Genomic DNA, 19,538 nt, shown 5'->3' with positions numbered 1-19,538 from the left:
TTTATTAGGATACGGATGAGGCGAAGGTTTGGGTTGCGATTAGGTAATTGGCAAAACAGGTCGGGAAATTGCGGGTGACAAGGGTGTGGGTGAGCCAGGTGTGGTTTATGGAATCAAAGGCTTTTTTAAAGTCGAGGGATATGTAATAGGAGTGGGCGTCTTTTGGGTGGAGAAATGGTATAGGTCACGGAGGAGGGTTGAGGCGGTGGAGGTGTTTTGGTCGGGTTGGGCGTGTTGGTAAGGGGAGATGAATTGTTCCAAGTGGGGCTTAATACGAACAAAGGTTGGGGGGTGTAGTTGTTGGTGTGTATAGTTTACGGTAGAAAGAATAAGCAAGTTGGGTTAATTCTCCGGGGGTTGTGTGGGGTAGGGAATATTCGTCTATTAGTACGGGCTTTATTGGAAAGGTTTTTATTCTCCAAGTCGTGCACTTTTGCCTTTAAGAGGTCTTCTCTCGCTTTATCTAAGAAATGTTTATTTAGTTCTTTTTTTAATTTTTGGAACTTTGTAAAGGTATGCTGGTAGTTATGGGGACTCATTTCTTCCCTCAATTTGGCGAAGGTCGAATGTTTTTGGGCTATTTCCCGGGTGTTGTTAAAGTTTATTTCTTTGAATATAATTTTATGGAGGGTATCAGCTTTTTCCTTTAATAAGGTCCAAAAATTAAGTGGGTCAAGGTCTTGTTGTAATGTTTTTAATCTGGTGATTTTAACTTGGAGTTTTATTTGGAAGTCGTGGTTGGTTAATGTTGTTAGTTTATTCTTCCAGAGTCCGTGTGCTCTGGGGGGTGATGTGGGGATGTCCAAGGTTAGGGTTACTGAATCGTGATCCGACAGGGGGGTGGGAGTAAATGTGTGATTTAAGGGGGTGATGTTGTTGAAGGTGTAAAAGCGGTCCAGACGTGATTGGGTGTTATGAGATCTGCGGGTGAAGGTTTGGGTGTAGGGGTTGGTGATTCGGTAAGTGTCCATTAGGTTTAAGGTATTGATTAGTGTTGGAAGGGATTTGTTTAGGGTTCTAGTGTGGGTTGGGGGTATTTATCTATAAGCGGGTCAAGAAGGCAATTGAAATATCCTGCTAGGACTATGGGGTGTAGAGATGAGATGTATGTGTAGAGGGTTTCGAAGAATTGTTCATTTGATTGTCTGTTGTTGTAACCGGATGGGGCATAAATGTTGGTGAGGTGTATGGTGTGTGTCATATTTTTGATGTTGCAAGCTATTATTTTGCCATCTAAGTCCGGGACTACATCTGAGGGGGTGAAGGTGGGGGAGTTAAAGAGGATGGCTACTCCTCCAGAGGCAAATCCTCCGGAGGGGCAGAGTTAAAGAGGGCGGGCCATGGGTCCACTCAAGGGCCAAGCTGCCTCGTCCTGCGGGGTGGAATGGGTTTCTTGTAAAAAGAATATGTCATTGTTGGTTTGTTTCAATAGGTCAAAAAAGGCTAAGCGTCTGCGGCGCTGTTGGATGCCCGCGACGTTTAGCGTTGTTGTTTCAAAAATGGCGTCATTTTACACAGTGTAAAATCATTATTCCTATGTTTAAAAACACAAATATTCTATACATATTAAAAATAAATACGATTAAGGGTAAAGTACGATAGATAAAATTCAAGTGCGTTAAGTAAAACAACAAGGAGGGGGGTTAGATAGTGGGTGGGACCTTGGGATCAGGGGGGCGCAATCGCATTTAGTTTTTTTTCGACGCTACAGGAGTTTAAGCAGTGGGGGCATTCATAAATATCTTTATTTGTTTTTAAGTTCTTTGGGTCACGGTCCGGGGTCGTATCTTCGGATCTGTCGCGTTTTTGTGACTCAAAGTTGGGTTTGGATAGGTCTGAGTAGGGGGGTATTAATAGGTTGAAGGGGTTTGATTGGGGGGGTTGGTAGGGGGGGACGTTCTTCTTCTCTTCTTTATCTTCTTGTGTACTTTCAAGGGTTGTTGATTTGGAGTGGTCATCGTCGTCGTCGTCGTCATCGTCATCAGAATCCAGGTTAATGAGGATTGGATCAAGGCGCTCGTTCTCTTTTGGATCTTTGTCTTTATCTTTGTCTTTGTCTTGGTCTCTTTCTTGGTTAGCGTTCGGGGGTTGGGCTGTTTGTTGGGGGGTGCTCGATTTATTCTCTTTTATATGGTTGCCTGGTAATTTTCCGGGGAGGAATACATTGGGGGGAGGGTGCTGTCCTAACAGTGGGAACATTTCCATGTTCTCTATTATGTTGCTAAATTCGGGGTCTTGTTTATTATGAATTCCGGTAGGATGGATTTTTGCCGTTATGCGGTCTTCAAGTGCCTTTTTTTCCTTGATTGATTTTTTTTTGCGATTAGTTTGCCGCATTGTTCCACCTCGTGCAAAAAAGGGGTTGACCGTCGTAGTGGATGGCAATTTTGAAAGGGCCTATCCAGGCCTCTTTGGGGAGGGGGCGGTCTCTAATTTTCGAGTTAACTACTATGAGCTCTCTTTTGCCATTTTTATACCCAATTGAGTCACGTATTTCCCGCAAATGCAGACATGTTGCAAATTTAGCAGTAAAGATGCGTGCGAGTGCTCGGTCATTCAGCCTGATGGGTACGTAGCTTAAACGAATTTTAATAGTGTCTGGGTTGTACACTTCGGCATACCTTGTATGCGGTTTTAATCTGGATGCCAAGTCGGCTGCTTTTTCTTGTGTCGTGCAGAGCATGCGTTTTAGTTAAAAAAACTTAACATATAATTACAGATCAATGCAACCTACTTCTGGAGACCTATAAGAGGAACAAACTTTTCCATTTGTTTTGTGATGGAACTCGGTAAAAACGATCTCATATTGCGCCCACAAGATGTCGCGTCCATTGTGCACGCCAACACAAGCTTCAGATATCATAGACTGGACCTCGGAAATGACAAAGATGTTTGCCGGCATTTTTATCACGTAAGTACTAAACAACAATATTACTTAACAGGTCATTTATGCGAAGAATAAATAATTTGAAAAAATACAATCGTATGATAAACGCTTTTTTTTTTTTTTCACTAGAAAAACATGTCATACGTTTATCTGTATTAGCCGTGTTGTAGCAACTAGATTGGTCGCCACACAGGACCTAAGCGTTTTAAAGGTTTGCGACTTTTGCGCGTATCTTACTTTTTGTCTAAACTACCACCGCAATATACCTTTTATAACAACGTGATTATACATAATGTGGGTCGTACGAGGCACATTCAAGCTATTTCAAGCTATATATATTTATTAGTGCAAAACTGAGGATCTCAAACTATGCGTCTCGACGCCTTGGCGAGTCGTTTTATTCTTTCAAGCGCGTCGCACAACCATTCCTTTTGAAAACTTCAGTAAGAAAATGCTTTTTAGATAATATCGTTTCCTAAGCATTTGAATCCATTTATACAAAACGGTACCAGTTGATTACAGTGGTTGTAAACTAAAACAAACTGCGTGAGGTTAAAACGCCCTGGGGGAGAGGAGTGGGTTCATCGTTCAAGCACCTCAAGGACGCAAAATCGCCACCTTCATCCAGTGTGTATATCTAGCATACTTCAAAGTCTCTCTTGGGGACCCAGACAAAAACTGGGAGGTCAAAAGGTTTCCCCAATCTGAGGTTAAACGCTCCGTTTGCACTCAAAAGGGAAAAATATACCCAGATCAACTGGGGGTGTCCCAACGGTTTGAGGAGAACCTAGAAACCAGCAAGATGACTGCTACTTTTGCCTTGTTAAGGTCAAACAAGGAGAACAAACATTCCCTCATACCCGAGCATACATTCCGCAACCAAAAACATTCGACTTTTATGGCTCCTTAAGCTGGAAAGGTTCCCGACCCCTGCTCTACCCAAAATAACAAAAAAAATTCTAGACTCGCCCAAGACTCGATTTCAATGGTAGACCTACATTTATTTGGAACGGTCACAGCAGTATCTTTTAACTGCTTTATTACGTCACGTAATGCCGTGAATTTCTGACGTAATTTAAAAAAGCGGGAATTTGCAGATGTGCAGCATTTAATTTTACAAGCATGTTACAGCCCTAATTTCCATATTTTTTTTAGAAATCCACCGTATCGCAGTCGACCGTTTTATTTGCTCCGCGTTGTTTTCGGTCCCCAATACGTTACCAACTGACGGAAGAGACCGACTCTACTCTCCGTCAATATCAGCAATTCTTTAATAGTCTACTTGCCGCAACAACAGTCGAGCAAGTCACCCGTATCCTCACAGATCAAAAAGATGTAGCAGGTACCTAATAGTTAGTAGAAACTAAAACTGTTGAACTATATAAAGTAGCTTGTCAAACTCCAATTGCTTTTCGGGTGGATGAATTAAGCGTGTGAATTATTCCGAGGAACGCAAAAAACGCACACTTTGGAATGCGTGGCTAACTATATAATGTCACGGACCACGGTCCATCTGAAGCAATTTGCTTTATATGGTGGGTCAATTATGTCCTAACGTGACGTCATAATTCAAGTAATCTTACGAAACGTGCTATTCTCGAAGAACTGGTGTGCAACAATTGTGCAGCTTAAGATTGATTAAACGCGCGAAGATGAAAACATGCGTCTAACAGTCTGGCTAAGAAGTATACTTGACGCACTGGGCAGTTGGGCACATAAAAATATTAGCACTATATTATCTCCACATCTGCATGCCTGCATAAAAATCACATAAAAGGTTAGGCGAAGCCCAAAATTGCGTTTATCTTGTTTTAAAATAGGTATAGGTTACCCACGATACAATTGCCACATTACAAAGCTGTATAAAAATAAATAAATGGTTTTGTGGAAACTTACAACTGAGAGTCTGAGTCCTTACTGCTTTAGGCTTTGAAAATATAGAAAAGGCAAAAATATTGCATGTCGCCCTTATGCTGAAAATATTGGCATTTTATAAATGCTTGACATACCGTAAAATCAAAAAATAGTCACGCGAATCGTTTTGCGTTTGCATGGTTAAAAGTTGGCAAACAGTAGTAAAGTTTCGTTCGGCACTTACAGCAACGAAATAAAAAAAAAAAGGGCAATAATTATTTTTTTAGTTTAATCACTTGCCCAGAAAATAAGATCGCGGGATAATAAAATAGTCCGAGGGTCACATTTTGCTCGCGGGTCTCTAGTTTAGTAATGCCTGTTTTCATTATTCTGTTTTTCTTTCTCGCATATTACACACTGAGCCTATAGCCGAGCATAGCACCAGCATCTGGCGCAATTTGGCTGGCCATCTTGCTAAGTTTTGAATTTCTAGAATTAATTCAAACACCGAAGATTTACTCTTGGCCTAAGAGTACTGAAAAACATGAGACACTAAAAAAGCTGATTATTATTTAAATATTCGAACGGCATCGCTGGCTGCACAAAATGTTCTCATGGGCCGCGTGTTCGAGACGCTTGCTACAAACATAGACCTCCTTCTCAGAAAAAGTAGTTCTGAAAGATTGGAAGCACTAAATTTGGGGCTGCGTAATAGCTTTAGCTTTACCAAATCACACAGTAGAAGTACAGCCTTGCATAGCGCTTAACTCACATTTAATGTTGTATTTTGCTGTTTTATAATAGATTTGTTTGCCCCTGGAGTTATTGCTGATGTCATGTGGACTTCATTTGTTGATCACATATGGATCAATCGGTCAGATAATCACGTAGCTCTACGATTTGTTGGAACAGCAACCGGCGTGGATAGAGTGTTTCCTGGTACACGGTTGCAAAGCGACTTTGACGTTACAAAAAGATTGTGGTTTGTGTTTGTTTTTTATTTTGCTGAATATTGGTAGTCCCAAGGGCAATATTTTCAAGAAACCCACTTTATTTATCTAGGTACGAGCTTGCACTTTCGAATCCGAAAGAAGTAGTCTTTTCTACCCCATACAAAGACGCCGCCGGCGCAGGAAATGTCATCAGCATCAGTAAGGCAATCCTGACACCACTCCATCGAAAGGCATGTTGCATGTTTAAACCACCTTATCGTTAGTTTCTTGTCTGCTGACATACTATCTCTACTTGCAATGTAATAATTCGGTATTTTAATAGCTTAACTGAGATCAGTATTTTTGAGTATTTTGTGTGAATGGAAGGGGGGCACGACTCTTTGAAGGTTGAGAACCACTAGTTTAGATAGAGTATGTATCTAGTTTATGTGATTGTTAACTTTGGAAAGGAATGGTTTTGTCGTACATTTAGCCAACAATAAACTTGTCGAAACGGCGCGTTTTGTTTCAAGTTTCCTGCTATGAAACGTCTTTCAAGCACAGAAAAATCGGAATACTAAAAAATAAGAGCGCGAGGTTTGTTAGAACAAATGGAAAACAGACAGACCGTGGCTCGAATTCCCCAAATGATATGTGTGCAGTGCAAGATTATTTTTGCCATATACTGTTAACAGGTCAATATTGAGTTCATCAATGCTTTACATTAAGTTGATGTAATAATAATAATAATATTATTATTATTTTTGTTAATGTCGGGATCTAAGCCTGCTCTGACATTTTTAGTTGTTGATCTTTTCCATATCATATGATCCAAAAAAACCCACAAAGGTTGTAAAAAAGATCTAAAACAACTTTATTTAACAAAAGCAGAATACTATATTGTTACGCAAAAACGCATCATCAGTTCTGCTAATTTTCTTATTCAAATAGAATAAGAAAATTAGCAGAAATTTGAATAAGAAAATTAGCAGAACTGATGATGCGTTTTTGCGTAACTATATAGTATTCTGCTTTTGTTAAATGAAGGTGTTTTAGATCTTTTTTACAACCTTTGTGGGTTTGTTTGCTTTACATTAACGAACAAATTTTATTTAAAAAAATGATGTTGACGTACTAAACCGCAACACAGGTTAACGGTCAGTTTTAATGAAAGTGCAGGATAGTTGTTTCTGCAGTTAAAAAAGTTTAATATGTTTAGAATTGATGAAATGCCGTAGACATGACATCACAAAGTTACGTCACAGTATAACGATATTGCACCACTAAAAGTATCATGTGCCGCCCAGTCTAACTGTGCGCAAATGTGCAGGCGGAATTTTTGTTTCGCCCAAAGCTTTATGTGCATGAACACCTCAAAGGGCAAATAAATACGTGTGTCTGGGGCTTTAAAAAAGCCAGGTTATTTAGGTAGTTTAGAAATCATTTAATAATCAAATCTAGCCCATTTACAATTGCAAGTATATTTTAGATAAATTTGTGTAGCGAAAATTGTAATCATAACATGAGGTTGAAAGTAATCTTTTAAATATTTTTTATGCAATTTGATACCTACTTTATTTCAGAAAAGGGATATTGTTGGGGTGATGGGAGTTGATTTCTCACTTAACTATTTGTACTCCATGCTGTCGGAACTTTATCCATACTGCAAAAGAAAGTAAGCCCATACATCATTGTTGTTTAAACTTCATAAAAAATCTTACATGACAAATTTTACACAATCCGTCACATATTATAACATGGTTACCACTGAATTAAAGATGGCAATCGCCAGTTGGCGACGGTAACGATCAGCATTGGTTCAGGTGAACTAACACTCGCCTAAACTGTCTATATGATGACGCCTGCGAATTTCCACCCCATACCTTCTGTTTTTCAATAACGATTTATTGTTTTGCTTAGAAAATTTCAAACGTCCTGGAAAGTAGTAATAGATTTTTTTTTCTGTTTTTCTTTGAGTGTTAGAGCTGTACCGTGGTAATCCTCAACAGCATTAAATCATTATCAGTGAGTCGCGAACTACTTTGCTAAAAAAACAAGATTTATTTCTGAAACTATAGATGCCGCAAGAATGTCATATTTTGCTATGCTATACAGTCAAATTTTATATAGGAATAAAACCGCAAAGTTTTTGAAATCTATCTTGTCACGATAACTTATGCGTTATTGACGAAGGGTGTGTTTTTAAGCATATCATTTCCACAGCGAGATTCTAGGAAATATTTCAATCAGATGTTTAAGAAGTATTTCTTTCCTGCGGAAACTATAGAGACCGCCTCGATTGTCGCAATATTGAATGTCTAAAATGTATTAACATAGGTTATGAGTTGGTTAATTGGATGTTATATACTTGAAATCTGATAATAACAACTTATTTTTGCTTAGGACGGGGGAGTGCGTGTCAATAAAAATCGCGAACTGAGTAAATTGCCCTCGCATTGGCGTGCGGACAAGTGCATAAAATGCGCTATAACCTGTGGTGAAATAGAAAAAGCGCTTGAGGTTACTGTAAGAAAAATACTTGCTAGATAACTTATTTTTTTATCTAATTAAAGTTGACTAGATTACATTTAAATAATTCTGTTATATTTACATATCTTGGGAGACGTCATTAAACCTAATTTCATAAGTTTAATTCTGTAAATATACCCAAACCCTGTTGAAAAAAACGAACTTCACGAACACAGTACTGTGCCCGCTTTTTGGAATATACTTCGATGCTTTTCAGCCGATACCTACAAGTGTTAACTACCAGTTTCGCTTTAAGCTTGGTTTCGCAGTCGCACAAAAACACACGTGCTTATTTTTAATGTGGAATTCCATGCTTTAACCACTGATAGAGATCAGTGACTTCAACGCAGCAAACATCTCGCCAGTTTTAGAGCATTGTGACGTAATGCAAACAGTTAGTCGTGGTCGTGGACAACAAGTTTAACGGCCACAACAAATAATGTTAAACACAACAGTTAAGACACTAATTTGTGACACGAACTGGAAATGTGTACAACCATTTAGTTAGCGCTAGTGATAGTTATGCAATAATAATGTTAATGATGTTGTAGTGATGTAATGGTTGCACTTTCTTAAGATAATATAACGTGCGGTCGTGCGCGTTAAATCATTTGGCGTGCCCTGAAAATCATCTCGCGTGCCACTTTTGGCACGCGTGCCAGGGATTGCCGACCCCTGCTCTAATGCAAATATAATGCAGTTAAAATCTTGTTGGAAGTAATTTATAACTAATTTTTTTTTAAACTGAACAACAATTTCAAAATGTTTTTGTTTTTGTTATTTTTGTAACGATTTTGAAATAATTTGGACGAATTGACCTCACGTGTAAACTTGGACCAATTTTACAAAAAAATTTAACTAAATTATGTCAGAAATAATCGCCTTGCTTATAACATACTAGGAAAAAGTTTGGATCGAAGCGCGATATTTTGCAATTTTTTTTTAAATGTATGTAGTGGGAGAAGGGCTTGGCCTGGTTGTTTCTCCGCTAGCGATACTTGACACTTTTTTGTAGTAACTATAGATTTAAATTAGTAGTTTAAAAAACTGTGTAAATTAGAACACCAAATCATGCAACATTTTTTACACAATACACTGGACAGTGAGCGGCTGGCTGACGGAATTAATAGTTGCGACAATGGCGCATGCCATTTCTGTAACGTAGCAGCAATCTAAATGACTTACCTGTGGGGATTTTTGTGTATACTTGCAGGATAGAATAAAAGTATGAATAACAGCAAGAGAAAAGCATATAGGATCCTTGGAGTTTCAAGAAATCCAATAAAATTTTGTTAAGCCCCTCCCACGAGTAATGGTGGATGGCTCTAGAGCAGTGGTTCTTAAACTTTTTGAGACACGCCCCCCTTTTACAATTTTATCCAAATTCGCGCCCCACCTTGTTTCAAAATCAAAAAAACATAAAGCATAACAGCAATTTATTTCCAGGTAAGTTGCGTCAATACAAAGGGTGAAACTGTCTTTAACCTCAGAGCATAACCTAGGGTTGCCATATTTTGAACGCGAAATTTCTGACGAATTTACCGCGTCAAGTGGCCAACTACAGATCAGGAACCTTAAAAAAAACTCGGAATCGACCTCGAACAGTTATGTCACAACGTGACGTAATGTGCTGCGTGAAAAATGCCTTTGTATATAGTTTAAGTTACACAAATTTTCATTTTCGATGGTGCGATGAGACGCACGGCGCATTCTGATTTTCATAGATTTTGCGCTTTTTCATTTACATAATTTTACTAAGTCGATCAGAACTGATGTGCGATTTTAAATTCGCGCTACCTTTGTATGAAACTGAGATATATGTGGCTGGGTTGTAAACTAAACATTCTGCTTCGCATTCAAATTCTACCATTTCTGAAGCATGGATGTTTGGATAATCTATTTGTATTTCACTCGTGGATTTACATTTTCTCTTAGAAGTAAATTTAAGATCTTAACAAACTCAGCTCGAATTTTTAAAAGAGGTCATGTTTATTATAGCAATTCGGCTAATAAACAACAGCTTGGCCAATTAAAAAAATTGTGTGTAGCTAAAATAAGACTTTAAACAACTCTAAACAAGTGAGTTTCCACAGTAGGTTTAGCGGTAGGCAAATGATGTTTACCTGCCACTCCATATTTACTAAAAAGAAAAATATATAATCTTGCTTGTTTACGGTTTGCCAACATTAACTTGCAGTGCAAAACTAAAAAAACATGCTGGGTAAAAGTTTCTAACTGAGCCTGATAAAACAGAACGCAATGCGCCAAAACTCTTTTCAAAAGCGAAAACTAAATAGTTAAAAAGCCATAAACTTTGGTAGTGTGTGACGTAACAATGAACACTGTTAACACTTAGCGAGTTACTCTCTGTGAATATTTGAGCTATTTATTAAACCAGGGGTCGGCAACCTTTTTCTAATCGCAGACCTAAACCAACTAGGAAAGATCTCTGCGGGCCGCACAAAATGATTACTAAAAATTGTGTTATTTTCATGTTAGAAATGTGAATCAGTCGGGCATCGGATCGTTTTTGCACCTAAAAACGTGTTTGATTACGTGGAGGCAGTAAAGTGTTGGCGCATAGCGCGAAAAGCGTTTGTTTTGTTGAAAATCCACACGCCGTCATCCATACTGCTAATGAAAAGTGTAATAAAACAACTTTGAGGGAACGCGTTAACATCTAAAGTTAATCTAGCAAAGTGTTTGTTAAAATTGTTAAGTGAAGGCAAACCTGGCGAGCGAAGCGAGCGCTATTTTTTTGGGGTATATCGGAATTTGTTTCAAATTTCTTGCACGTTTTTATTACATTGTCGAAAAATAATGTTAAAAAATATGTCTAACATTTTAAATAAGTTTTTCGTTTTTCCGTGACGCACATGGCGGTTTTCCATGGCGCAACGGTAAAGAAGCGCTGATCTAGGTGAAAACAGAGCATCAAACCGTGAACAAACACCATGTTTTCCTCGAAAGGCCAATCAGAACGGGTAACTTAATCACGTTATTAATGCGTTAGCATAAATTTTTGTGGAATCACCTCGTCACAAAACGAAATTACTAACCTTAAAATCAACAGGAATATTCTACATAACAGAAAAAACTAATGTGATATGATTCGATGTTGTCCAATTAAATATCACTTCACCTTAAAGTTTAATCATAATTCCTACAGAGTTTGTCAATTTTTCGCGCCCCCCTTGTGAACCTCACACGCCCCCCAGTTTAAGAACCACTGCTATAGAGTCTATAGACCTAAAGCACCTTAGTTTGCAATTTAACGATTACACCACAGTTTGTTGATTGATATTTTCGAGCTTTACTCCAAATGGTATCTCCCAATTTTTGTTATTTTACACTTTTGGCTTTCATATTTTTTTTGAAATTCTGGTGATTTAATTTGTCTAAACTTGTGTTACCATTTGTGACGACGTTTTGTTTTTCTTAGTGTATTTCTAAAATATTTTTTGGTTTTAAATTTTGTCAATTTAATAAACAAATGCGCAGCACCTTGGGAGATACCCTAAATCAGTGGTTCTTCACACCCCTTGCGCCCCTAAGGTATCAACTAACTATCCTAATCACTCCCAAGCACCTATCTATTTCTGTTTAAATTGACTAAGATTTGTACATGCGAATTAGACATATGGAAATTGCACATATTTTGTGCTTAATATGATTTTTACCAACATGTTGTGACGGCCGTTGATTTACCAACTATAAGGCTGAATAGAAACCACGTACAATAATTCACTTGAAGCACAAAAAAATATACATTGCATTTATCTTGTTTTAAAATATGTTACACATATAGCCTGTTGCAAAAACAGTATACATTCGCACAAACGACGAGTGCCGCGGCGCTACCCTGTTGTACTTGGGAAAGCGGAGTTATTTTATAGTTTATTTAAGTTGACGAAAATTGTAATTTTATGAACGCCAGTATACCTTTTCAGTAATGCAAAATGTGTATTTTTAATAGAAATAATACATACAATGGTATACACCAGGGATGTCCAACCTTTCAACAGAATGGGCCGCAAATTGCCACAAAACCCATTAAATTAAAGGGTGTGACGTCATAAGCTACGCCATTCGTGATGTCATAAAATAACTTAAAAACATCCGCTCTTCGAGAGTGAACTTGTGCGCAAATATGCAAGTGAATGTCAGCCTTATCGAGCGAAGCGCGACAAATTGAGTTTACATGCCATATTATGCCATTGTACGACACCTTTGGGCTGATATATTTTCTTAAAACAGTCCGCAAAAACACACATTTAGAAAAACACACACCTTGCTTAACAATGATGGCTACACAAGCGTTTGATGGCTGTTGAAATGCGGCATTAGACTTAATTATAGTCTAAAAAAATATGAGATTAGGCCTTCATCTAAACTGGGCGTTCTACACGTTTTGATGATAGTCGAATCAATTGATTTGAATGAAGGCTAGGCGGGCCGCAGGTTGAACATCCCTGGTATACACTAAGACTCATCATGCAAAAATGTGTACAAAACAGAATCAAACAAAAGCAGAAAAAAAATATTTGCGAAGTAGTTAAAAACAGAGTTTGGGAATTGGAGATTACTTCACATGTGGAATACTAAAGCATATAACAGCCTTAGAGCAGAAATAACGCTAAACGTAGATTTTATAAACTAATATATATTAACTTATTTCATGCGACAGTTTCATGCAAAGTGCAATTTTTGCTTATAGGCCTACTTGTACAAAACAATCAAAACATGTATACCACCGGTTGTAATTTTTGTTTTGACGTAGTTTTCATTTATTCTTGTTATTACTTACCAGACTGAATTCTTCCCCAGCTTGGAATTGTGTTTTAGTCGACGACGGAGGAAACATTATTTTGCATGAAAAATATTTGGACAACAATGAGCAAAATCAATTGCGCCTTAAGCACATCGCAAGTAAGTTTTTACCATGTTAAACCAGGTCATTTAGGTTGCTTATTTGCAACGTTCGTACGTATTTGCTATTCTTCGTACAAGAAAATCCTCTGCTTAATTGTGGTTGTGTAGCTACAGGTCAATTTGGTACACAAAATATCACATAAACGGTATAAAGCGCAAACAAAAGAGTGCATACAAAAAAACTAAAACTTTACGAGAGCTAGATGTAATTCCACCTCCAAATATTAAAGGATGTTTTTAAGAAATTTTTTGCATAGTAATACTTTTCTGATAAGTCAATAAAATCGTTAGTTGTATCGTTAGGTCAGTAAAGTCTATTTTACGTAATGACAGTCCACAATGTCCAAATGTTTGTTTTAAATGCTAAGAAATACTTCTTGTTATCAATCTTTAACTGTGCCGACACTAAAAGTCCAGGTGGCTAGCAGGCGCGGATCTAGGATTTCAGTTTGGGGAGGGCCATGCATTTTTTCGGATATGACGTCACAAAAGTATACCATTGCGTCAGGTAAAAATAACATCGGATAGCCGAATAAACTAACTCCGGCAAAATAACGCGAAAAACAGAACTTTTGAAAGCACGAAAAAGTAATAAGGTTAGCCTCTACAGTGGACCGGTTTCCTAGTTTGACCCGGTATGAAGAATATCGCTGAAAGACGCTACCATCTATTGTCTACACATCTTGCTTTTTCCCGAAAAGGCGAGAGCAACCTCACATGCCACCGAAAAAGCGCCGAGGCCACGTCGCAATAACACCATAGCGTTGTCTGCTGCGGTCAGCTGTGGTTCTTTCATGACACTTCTCTCAATTTTTAAGTTACTGTAGTTGGTTTTTGCAAAACTCTATATTCAAATCCTTACACAAGGGTCGGCAACCTTTGTGTAGTAGTCGCGGGCCAAAACCAAACTCAGAAAGGTCTCTGCGGGCCGCACAACATATATTAAATGAGATTTTGTGTTATTACAACTTTATAACAATTGTGAATCAGGTGGGCCTCGGATTTTTTTGCACTTTAAAAACGTGTTTATAATTACTTTTAAGGAGGCAGTAAAGTCTTGGCGCAAATTCGCTAAAAAAGCGTATACTTGGTTTAAAATTCGAGTCCACACGTCGTCATCCCTGTACTACTATTAAAAAGTGTAATGAAACTACTTTGAGAAAACGCGATAAATTTTATAGTTAATCTATTTTAGTGTTTGATAACCATTTGGGGCAAACCTGGCGAGCGAAGCGAGTGCTATTTTTTTGGTGTACCGGTATTTCTTTTAAATTTCTTGTTTTTGTTACATTTAAAAAAAATGGTTAAAATATATTTGTCGATTATGTTTGAATACGTTTTCCGTTTGTCCGCGACGCAACAGTAAAGATTTCTGATACAGATTTGCACTAACAACACAAAAGCTTTTAATTGTACTTGGATTTAAGTTAGTTATTATATAGTCGAGGTCAGCGTACGGTCACTTAAGCCGTCGCTGCAAATCTGAAAAACGCCGCTTTGCGCGAGTGCGCGAAACGAATTTTACAATTTTTTTGAAATATTCATTATATGGCGCCATAAGCTGGTACACCACTACAAAACTAAAAAATATGTCTTATTTTGGCGAAAATAGGCCATATTACCTAGGGAACCGCGAAAATAAGCTGCCTATTAAGTAAAAAAATGTACATATTTTTTAGTTTGGGGGTGGGAGGGGGGCATGGCCATATCGCCCCCCCCCCCTAGATCCGCCCCTGGTGGCTAGGTAAACCAGTAAAACTAGGTCTGTAAACAGGGTTACCTTCTGCTTAAGACCAAAAAATAAGCACGCTACACCAAAAATATAAGCACGCTACTGATGACCAGGGCAATATCCAGGATTTCGGGGAAAAAACATCATAAATGAAATAAAAACTTTAAAAGACCTATTTTTGTATGTAAAAAAACGTAGCCTAAAAAGCGCGAAAAAAATTTATTTGAAAGACCTGTCGCCTTAGGCTCGGGGCATTTTGCCTGTAAGGAAAATTAGGCCAGTGACATTTTGCTTTTTTTATTAACAAAGTTTTTCTTGTTATAAAATCATTTATTGAATGATTTGCTGTAATGCTTCTAGCAAAATTGTTGTGTTTTGTCATAACTTTGTGGGCGGCACTAATTGCTGTTTTTTCCATAGCCTCAAAAAGAAAAAAAATTTTGACTTAACGAAATTGCTTATTTGTAGAGGCCACAGTTCTTCCTTGAATTGACGCCAGTTACCCAAACATAATATTTTGTCGAAAAGTAAAGGTGTTTCATTGATGATAAAAAGTGTGTCGCGTTTTTTGCTTCCACGACGATAATGCTTCCACGGCGATTTGTACAAAAATTACTCTCAAGAAACACAAAAACTTTGTAAAAAGCTATAATTTGACAAATTTTGACTTTATTATTGTAAATTTTTACTTTATTTTGACCTATAAACTTCTTAAAAACAGTTCCCTGGGCGCTGAAAACAACTTTATTCTTTGATTCATGGACAGAATAGGTCCTTAAAAAAATTTGACTTAATAGACTTTTGCGGGCTCTACTAAATATAAATCACGCTACAGCTACAGTTTTGTAGTTCACAAAACTCGTTGGCCTACCAATATCATTATAAAATGTACTGTTTAAGCTTGTATATCGTGGTACATACTAAAAAGACACTCTAACTGCGTTGTCTCCTCTTTAACGTACTTTGTTAACTGTCCACACATAAGAAATTGACAACGACCTAGGCAAGTTGTGCAGTGACCACTATAGGCCTACATAAAAGCAGCATGGGACTCGTGACCCATGGTTATCTAAACCTGTAGCTCTGTACAATTGTCGCTTTATGAACGCGTAAAATTGCTTACTGCAGCTTACTACTTTCACAAGCCATTGTTATTATGTAATATACTGTAATGCATTGTTTTACAATTAGTATCCTTATTTTCGGGGAAAAAAGGACCAATCTTTGGAAAAATTAGAAACAAGTTGTTGTATTCTTGATCAGAGCAGTGAAGTAGTAATAGGCAATGAAACGAAACCAACCACGGTTTAAGTAGCAAAGAAATCACTTAGCATAGCAGCACAATAGCACTGTAATCAATCAGCAATCAGCACAAGAATGCGAATAACGTAATTAAGCCGCAGGGTGGGAAACGACTACAGTACATGGCTCAAAATGCGTAATACTTAACACCTCCCCAACAAAATTACAAAGCTGCGCAATAACAATATCACGACATTAACAACAAAAACGTTGCGGAGGCTTGCGGCGTCGATTAGACCGTCGCGGATTAGTCGGACCGTACTCGGTAGTTGTCTGGGATGATACCGGTAAATCACCGGAAAGCCCGTCATCGATATGAGCGTCATCATTCACCGGTGTTGGAAGTTCACCGGGATTTTCATCTTCGGGAGATGCGTGTCGCGGACGGAGCTGGTCAATGTGGCGGCACCACAGTTGTCCCTGAGGTATCACCTTCACAGTGACCGATCGGGTGCCGTGAACTTCTGTCACAACGGCTGGAACCCAGCGTGGGTCATGGTTGTGCTTAGGTCCATGATACAAAGCATAGCACGGCATTCCAACCTTGTACGAACTTTGTGCAAAGCGATGTTTTTTAGCGTTTGCGCGTGACGTTTCTCTTGATAACCGTCTTTGGGCAATGTGTGGCGAAGGAAAAAGTGAGTCCACCTTTGTGCGCATCTGACGGTTATTGAGAAGTTGACTAGGAGAATACCCGTTCCCAGTCGGCGTCCTGCGATATTGCATGAGAAATTCCACTATCGCTTGCTTCGGAGGCATTCCAGACTTTCTCAAAGCCTGTTTGAAAGTCTGAACAAGACGTTCAGCTGCGCCATTTGTCGCAGCATGGTAAGGAGCTCCCATTTTGTCGCAGGATGGTAAGAGCGGTGAACTATTCCCCTTTCCTTGCAGTATGTTTTGAACTCATCAGATGTAAACATCGGAGCGTTGTCAGTTACTATCATATAGGGATACCCGAAGTGAGAAAAATCAGTCTCTAAAATATCCGCAGTCGATTTTGCTGTAATAGACTGCGTCATATGGTTGCATGGATACTTTGAATAAGCATCGATCATGAACAGCCAATTGTGGCCCATAAAGTTGATGGCATGATCCACATGTACCCGAGACCAAGGTTTTTCGGGTAGAATCCATGGATGCAATAAAGATTTTGGTGGAGCATTTTGATGCTAGGCACAACTATGACATTTACGACAAATATCCATGATGTCCCTGTCAATATTTGGCCAATAAACCGCTGTTCTGGCCAGTTGCTTCATTTTCTGCATTCCCAAATGACTTGGTGCAACAACCCGAGTACTTCGACTAAGGGCGTCGGCATTATTAATGTCGGAGATTTTCCTGTACTCAATATCATAACTGAATTGGTTGAGAAGAAGCGCCCACCTCGTCAAACGATTTGCTGCGAGCGTTGGAACAGCCTTCTTTGGACCGAAGATTGTCAACAAGGGTTTGTGGTCAGTGACCAAAATGAACTTCCGGCCGTACAGGAACTGAAAGAACTTGCGAATAGCGAACACAATAGCCAAAGCCTCCTTTTGGATCTGGCTATACTTCCTCTGGCAGTCAGTCAGCGTTTTCGATATGTTGGCTATTGGTCTTTCACTTCCATCTGCAAGACGATGAAATAAAACCGCACTAATTCCCATGCTGGATGCATCGCATGCTATTCCAATGGGCAGAGTTTGATCAAAATGTGTTAGGACATTGTCTGACGTTAGGAACTGTTTTAAACGTTTAAAAGCATCTTCCTCTTTCTTTCCCCAACTCCAAGTTACAGTTTTCTTGGTAAGCCGGTATAACGGTTCTGCAACTGTTGAAAAATCAGGGGTAAGAACTTGCTGTAGAACTGCACGGAACCCAAAAATGAACGAAGATTTGACACATTTTCTGGTGGGGGCATATTTATGACATCATCGACTTTACTTCCTTTGGCAATGCCCTCCTTGGTGAGAACATGTCCAAGGTATTCAACTTTTTCTTACGCAAATTTGCATTTCTCCAACCGACAACGTAGACCCTTTTGATCAAGGCGTTGAAGCAAACGACGCAAATTTTGCAAATGATTCTCTTTAGAAGAACCGCTGACCAAGATGTCATCTAAAAATACCGCCACACCTGGTAAATCGTGAGTGATGTCGTTCATTAACTTTTGGAAATAGCCCGGTGCAGAAGAAATTCCGAAAGGTAACACATTTTAAAGAAAAGCGCCTCGATGAGTACTGAGGGCTAACCTCTTTCGGCTTTTTGGGCCAAGTTTAATCTGGTTGTATGCATCTGCCAAATCTATCTTGGTGAAACCGTGACCTCCTCCAAGTTTCTGCATTAGATCACTTGGTAACGGTAGTGGCTGGCGATGTGTCTCGAGTTGAGGATTCACAGTTACCTGGTAATGGCGCCTTTCGCACAGGTACCACCGGTGTACCCCAATCATTAAATTGCACAGGCGTCCATGTGCCGTTTCGAACTTCTGCCTCGTAACTTTGATTTAAACCCTCGAGCAGAGCAAACGGAACGGGCCTTGGCTTGTGATACACCGGAGTTGAATTTTTCATAAACTGCACTTCTAATTCGAAGCCTTGTAAGGTTCCCAATTCTTCTTTAAAGAGATTAGGTTCGTGTCATCAAGCTTCGGCCGCCCAATACTTCTCCAAACATTGGTTGACAAAATGTTGCCACCTGCAGCGGTATCGAGTTCTACGTTGAACGATTTGGAGTCGACGACTAGTGTATAAATCATTTTTGGCAGAAGCTGGCAGTCAAGAGATGCCACTGACCTTACGCTCGAAATCTGCATTTTCTTGCGACATACTGCTTGCAAATGTCCTGTGCACTTACAAAAATTACACCTGGAGTTTTTAAAACGACAGGTTGTCGCAAGATGTCCAGGCTTCCCGCACCTATGACACTTTAACAACGGTTCCTTTCGCGTATCCTGAAAACCGGACTTCCATGCCTTGTGGCTTTTGAGCTTGTTTACTGAGGGATCCATTTTTGCCGCGAAAACAGTTTCTTTGGCAGCCCGAGCAGCATCTTCCGTCTCCGTTGCAATTTGTATACAAATTGGTGCAAAAAAATTTTTTTTTTGAAAGATTCCTTTCTCTTGTAAAAGCTTATTGTTTCTACACACTTAATCGCATATATTTTTGATTTTTGAAATGCAAAACATGTAGAAACATTACGCACTACAGTTGGGGGGAATTATTTTTGTTGTGCCATTATTAAAAAAATTACGGAAGTGCAAAGCATGTGTTTCACTCGCCATTCTTGTCAAATAAACAGCTATATGAGTATGACATTCGCATGGGCATAACGAGGATGTACCAAGCCGTGATGTTCCATCTAAGGCTTTAACCATTTTTTGGGTATT

The 19,538-nt window shown here is 38.9% G+C and overlaps 1 protein-coding gene across 3 annotated transcripts in view; it reads left to right on the top strand.

The window, feature by feature from the left end:
- LOC146160356 (VWFA and cache domain-containing protein 1-like) overlaps positions 1 to 19,538 on the top strand; it is a 55,909-nt gene that overhangs the window by 17,317 nt on the left and 19,054 nt on the right. For all 3 annotated transcript variants that reach the window (XM_083385687.1, XM_083385686.1, XM_083385685.1), the window contains 6 exons: positions 2,720 to 2,911; positions 4,043 to 4,229; positions 5,546 to 5,723; positions 5,804 to 5,924; positions 7,257 to 7,348; positions 13,013 to 13,131. In XM_083385687.1, coding sequence (XP_083241813.1) covers positions 2,720 to 2,911; positions 4,043 to 4,229; positions 5,546 to 5,723; positions 5,804 to 5,924; positions 7,257 to 7,348; positions 13,013 to 13,131 — 889 coding nt within the window. The remainder of the gene's footprint in view (positions 1 to 2,719; positions 2,912 to 4,042; positions 4,230 to 5,545; positions 5,724 to 5,803; positions 5,925 to 7,256; positions 7,349 to 13,012; positions 13,132 to 19,538) is intronic.

This window comes from Ascidiella aspersa, chromosome 3, assembly GCF_963924565.1.
Source record: "Ascidiella aspersa chromosome 3, kaAscAspe10.2, whole genome shotgun sequence".
Taxonomy (NCBI): Eukaryota; Metazoa; Chordata; class Ascidiacea; order Phlebobranchia; family Ascidiidae; genus Ascidiella; species Ascidiella aspersa.
The sequence above is the reverse complement of the archived record's forward strand: the minus strand, read 5'-3'. Positions and strand labels throughout refer to the sequence as shown.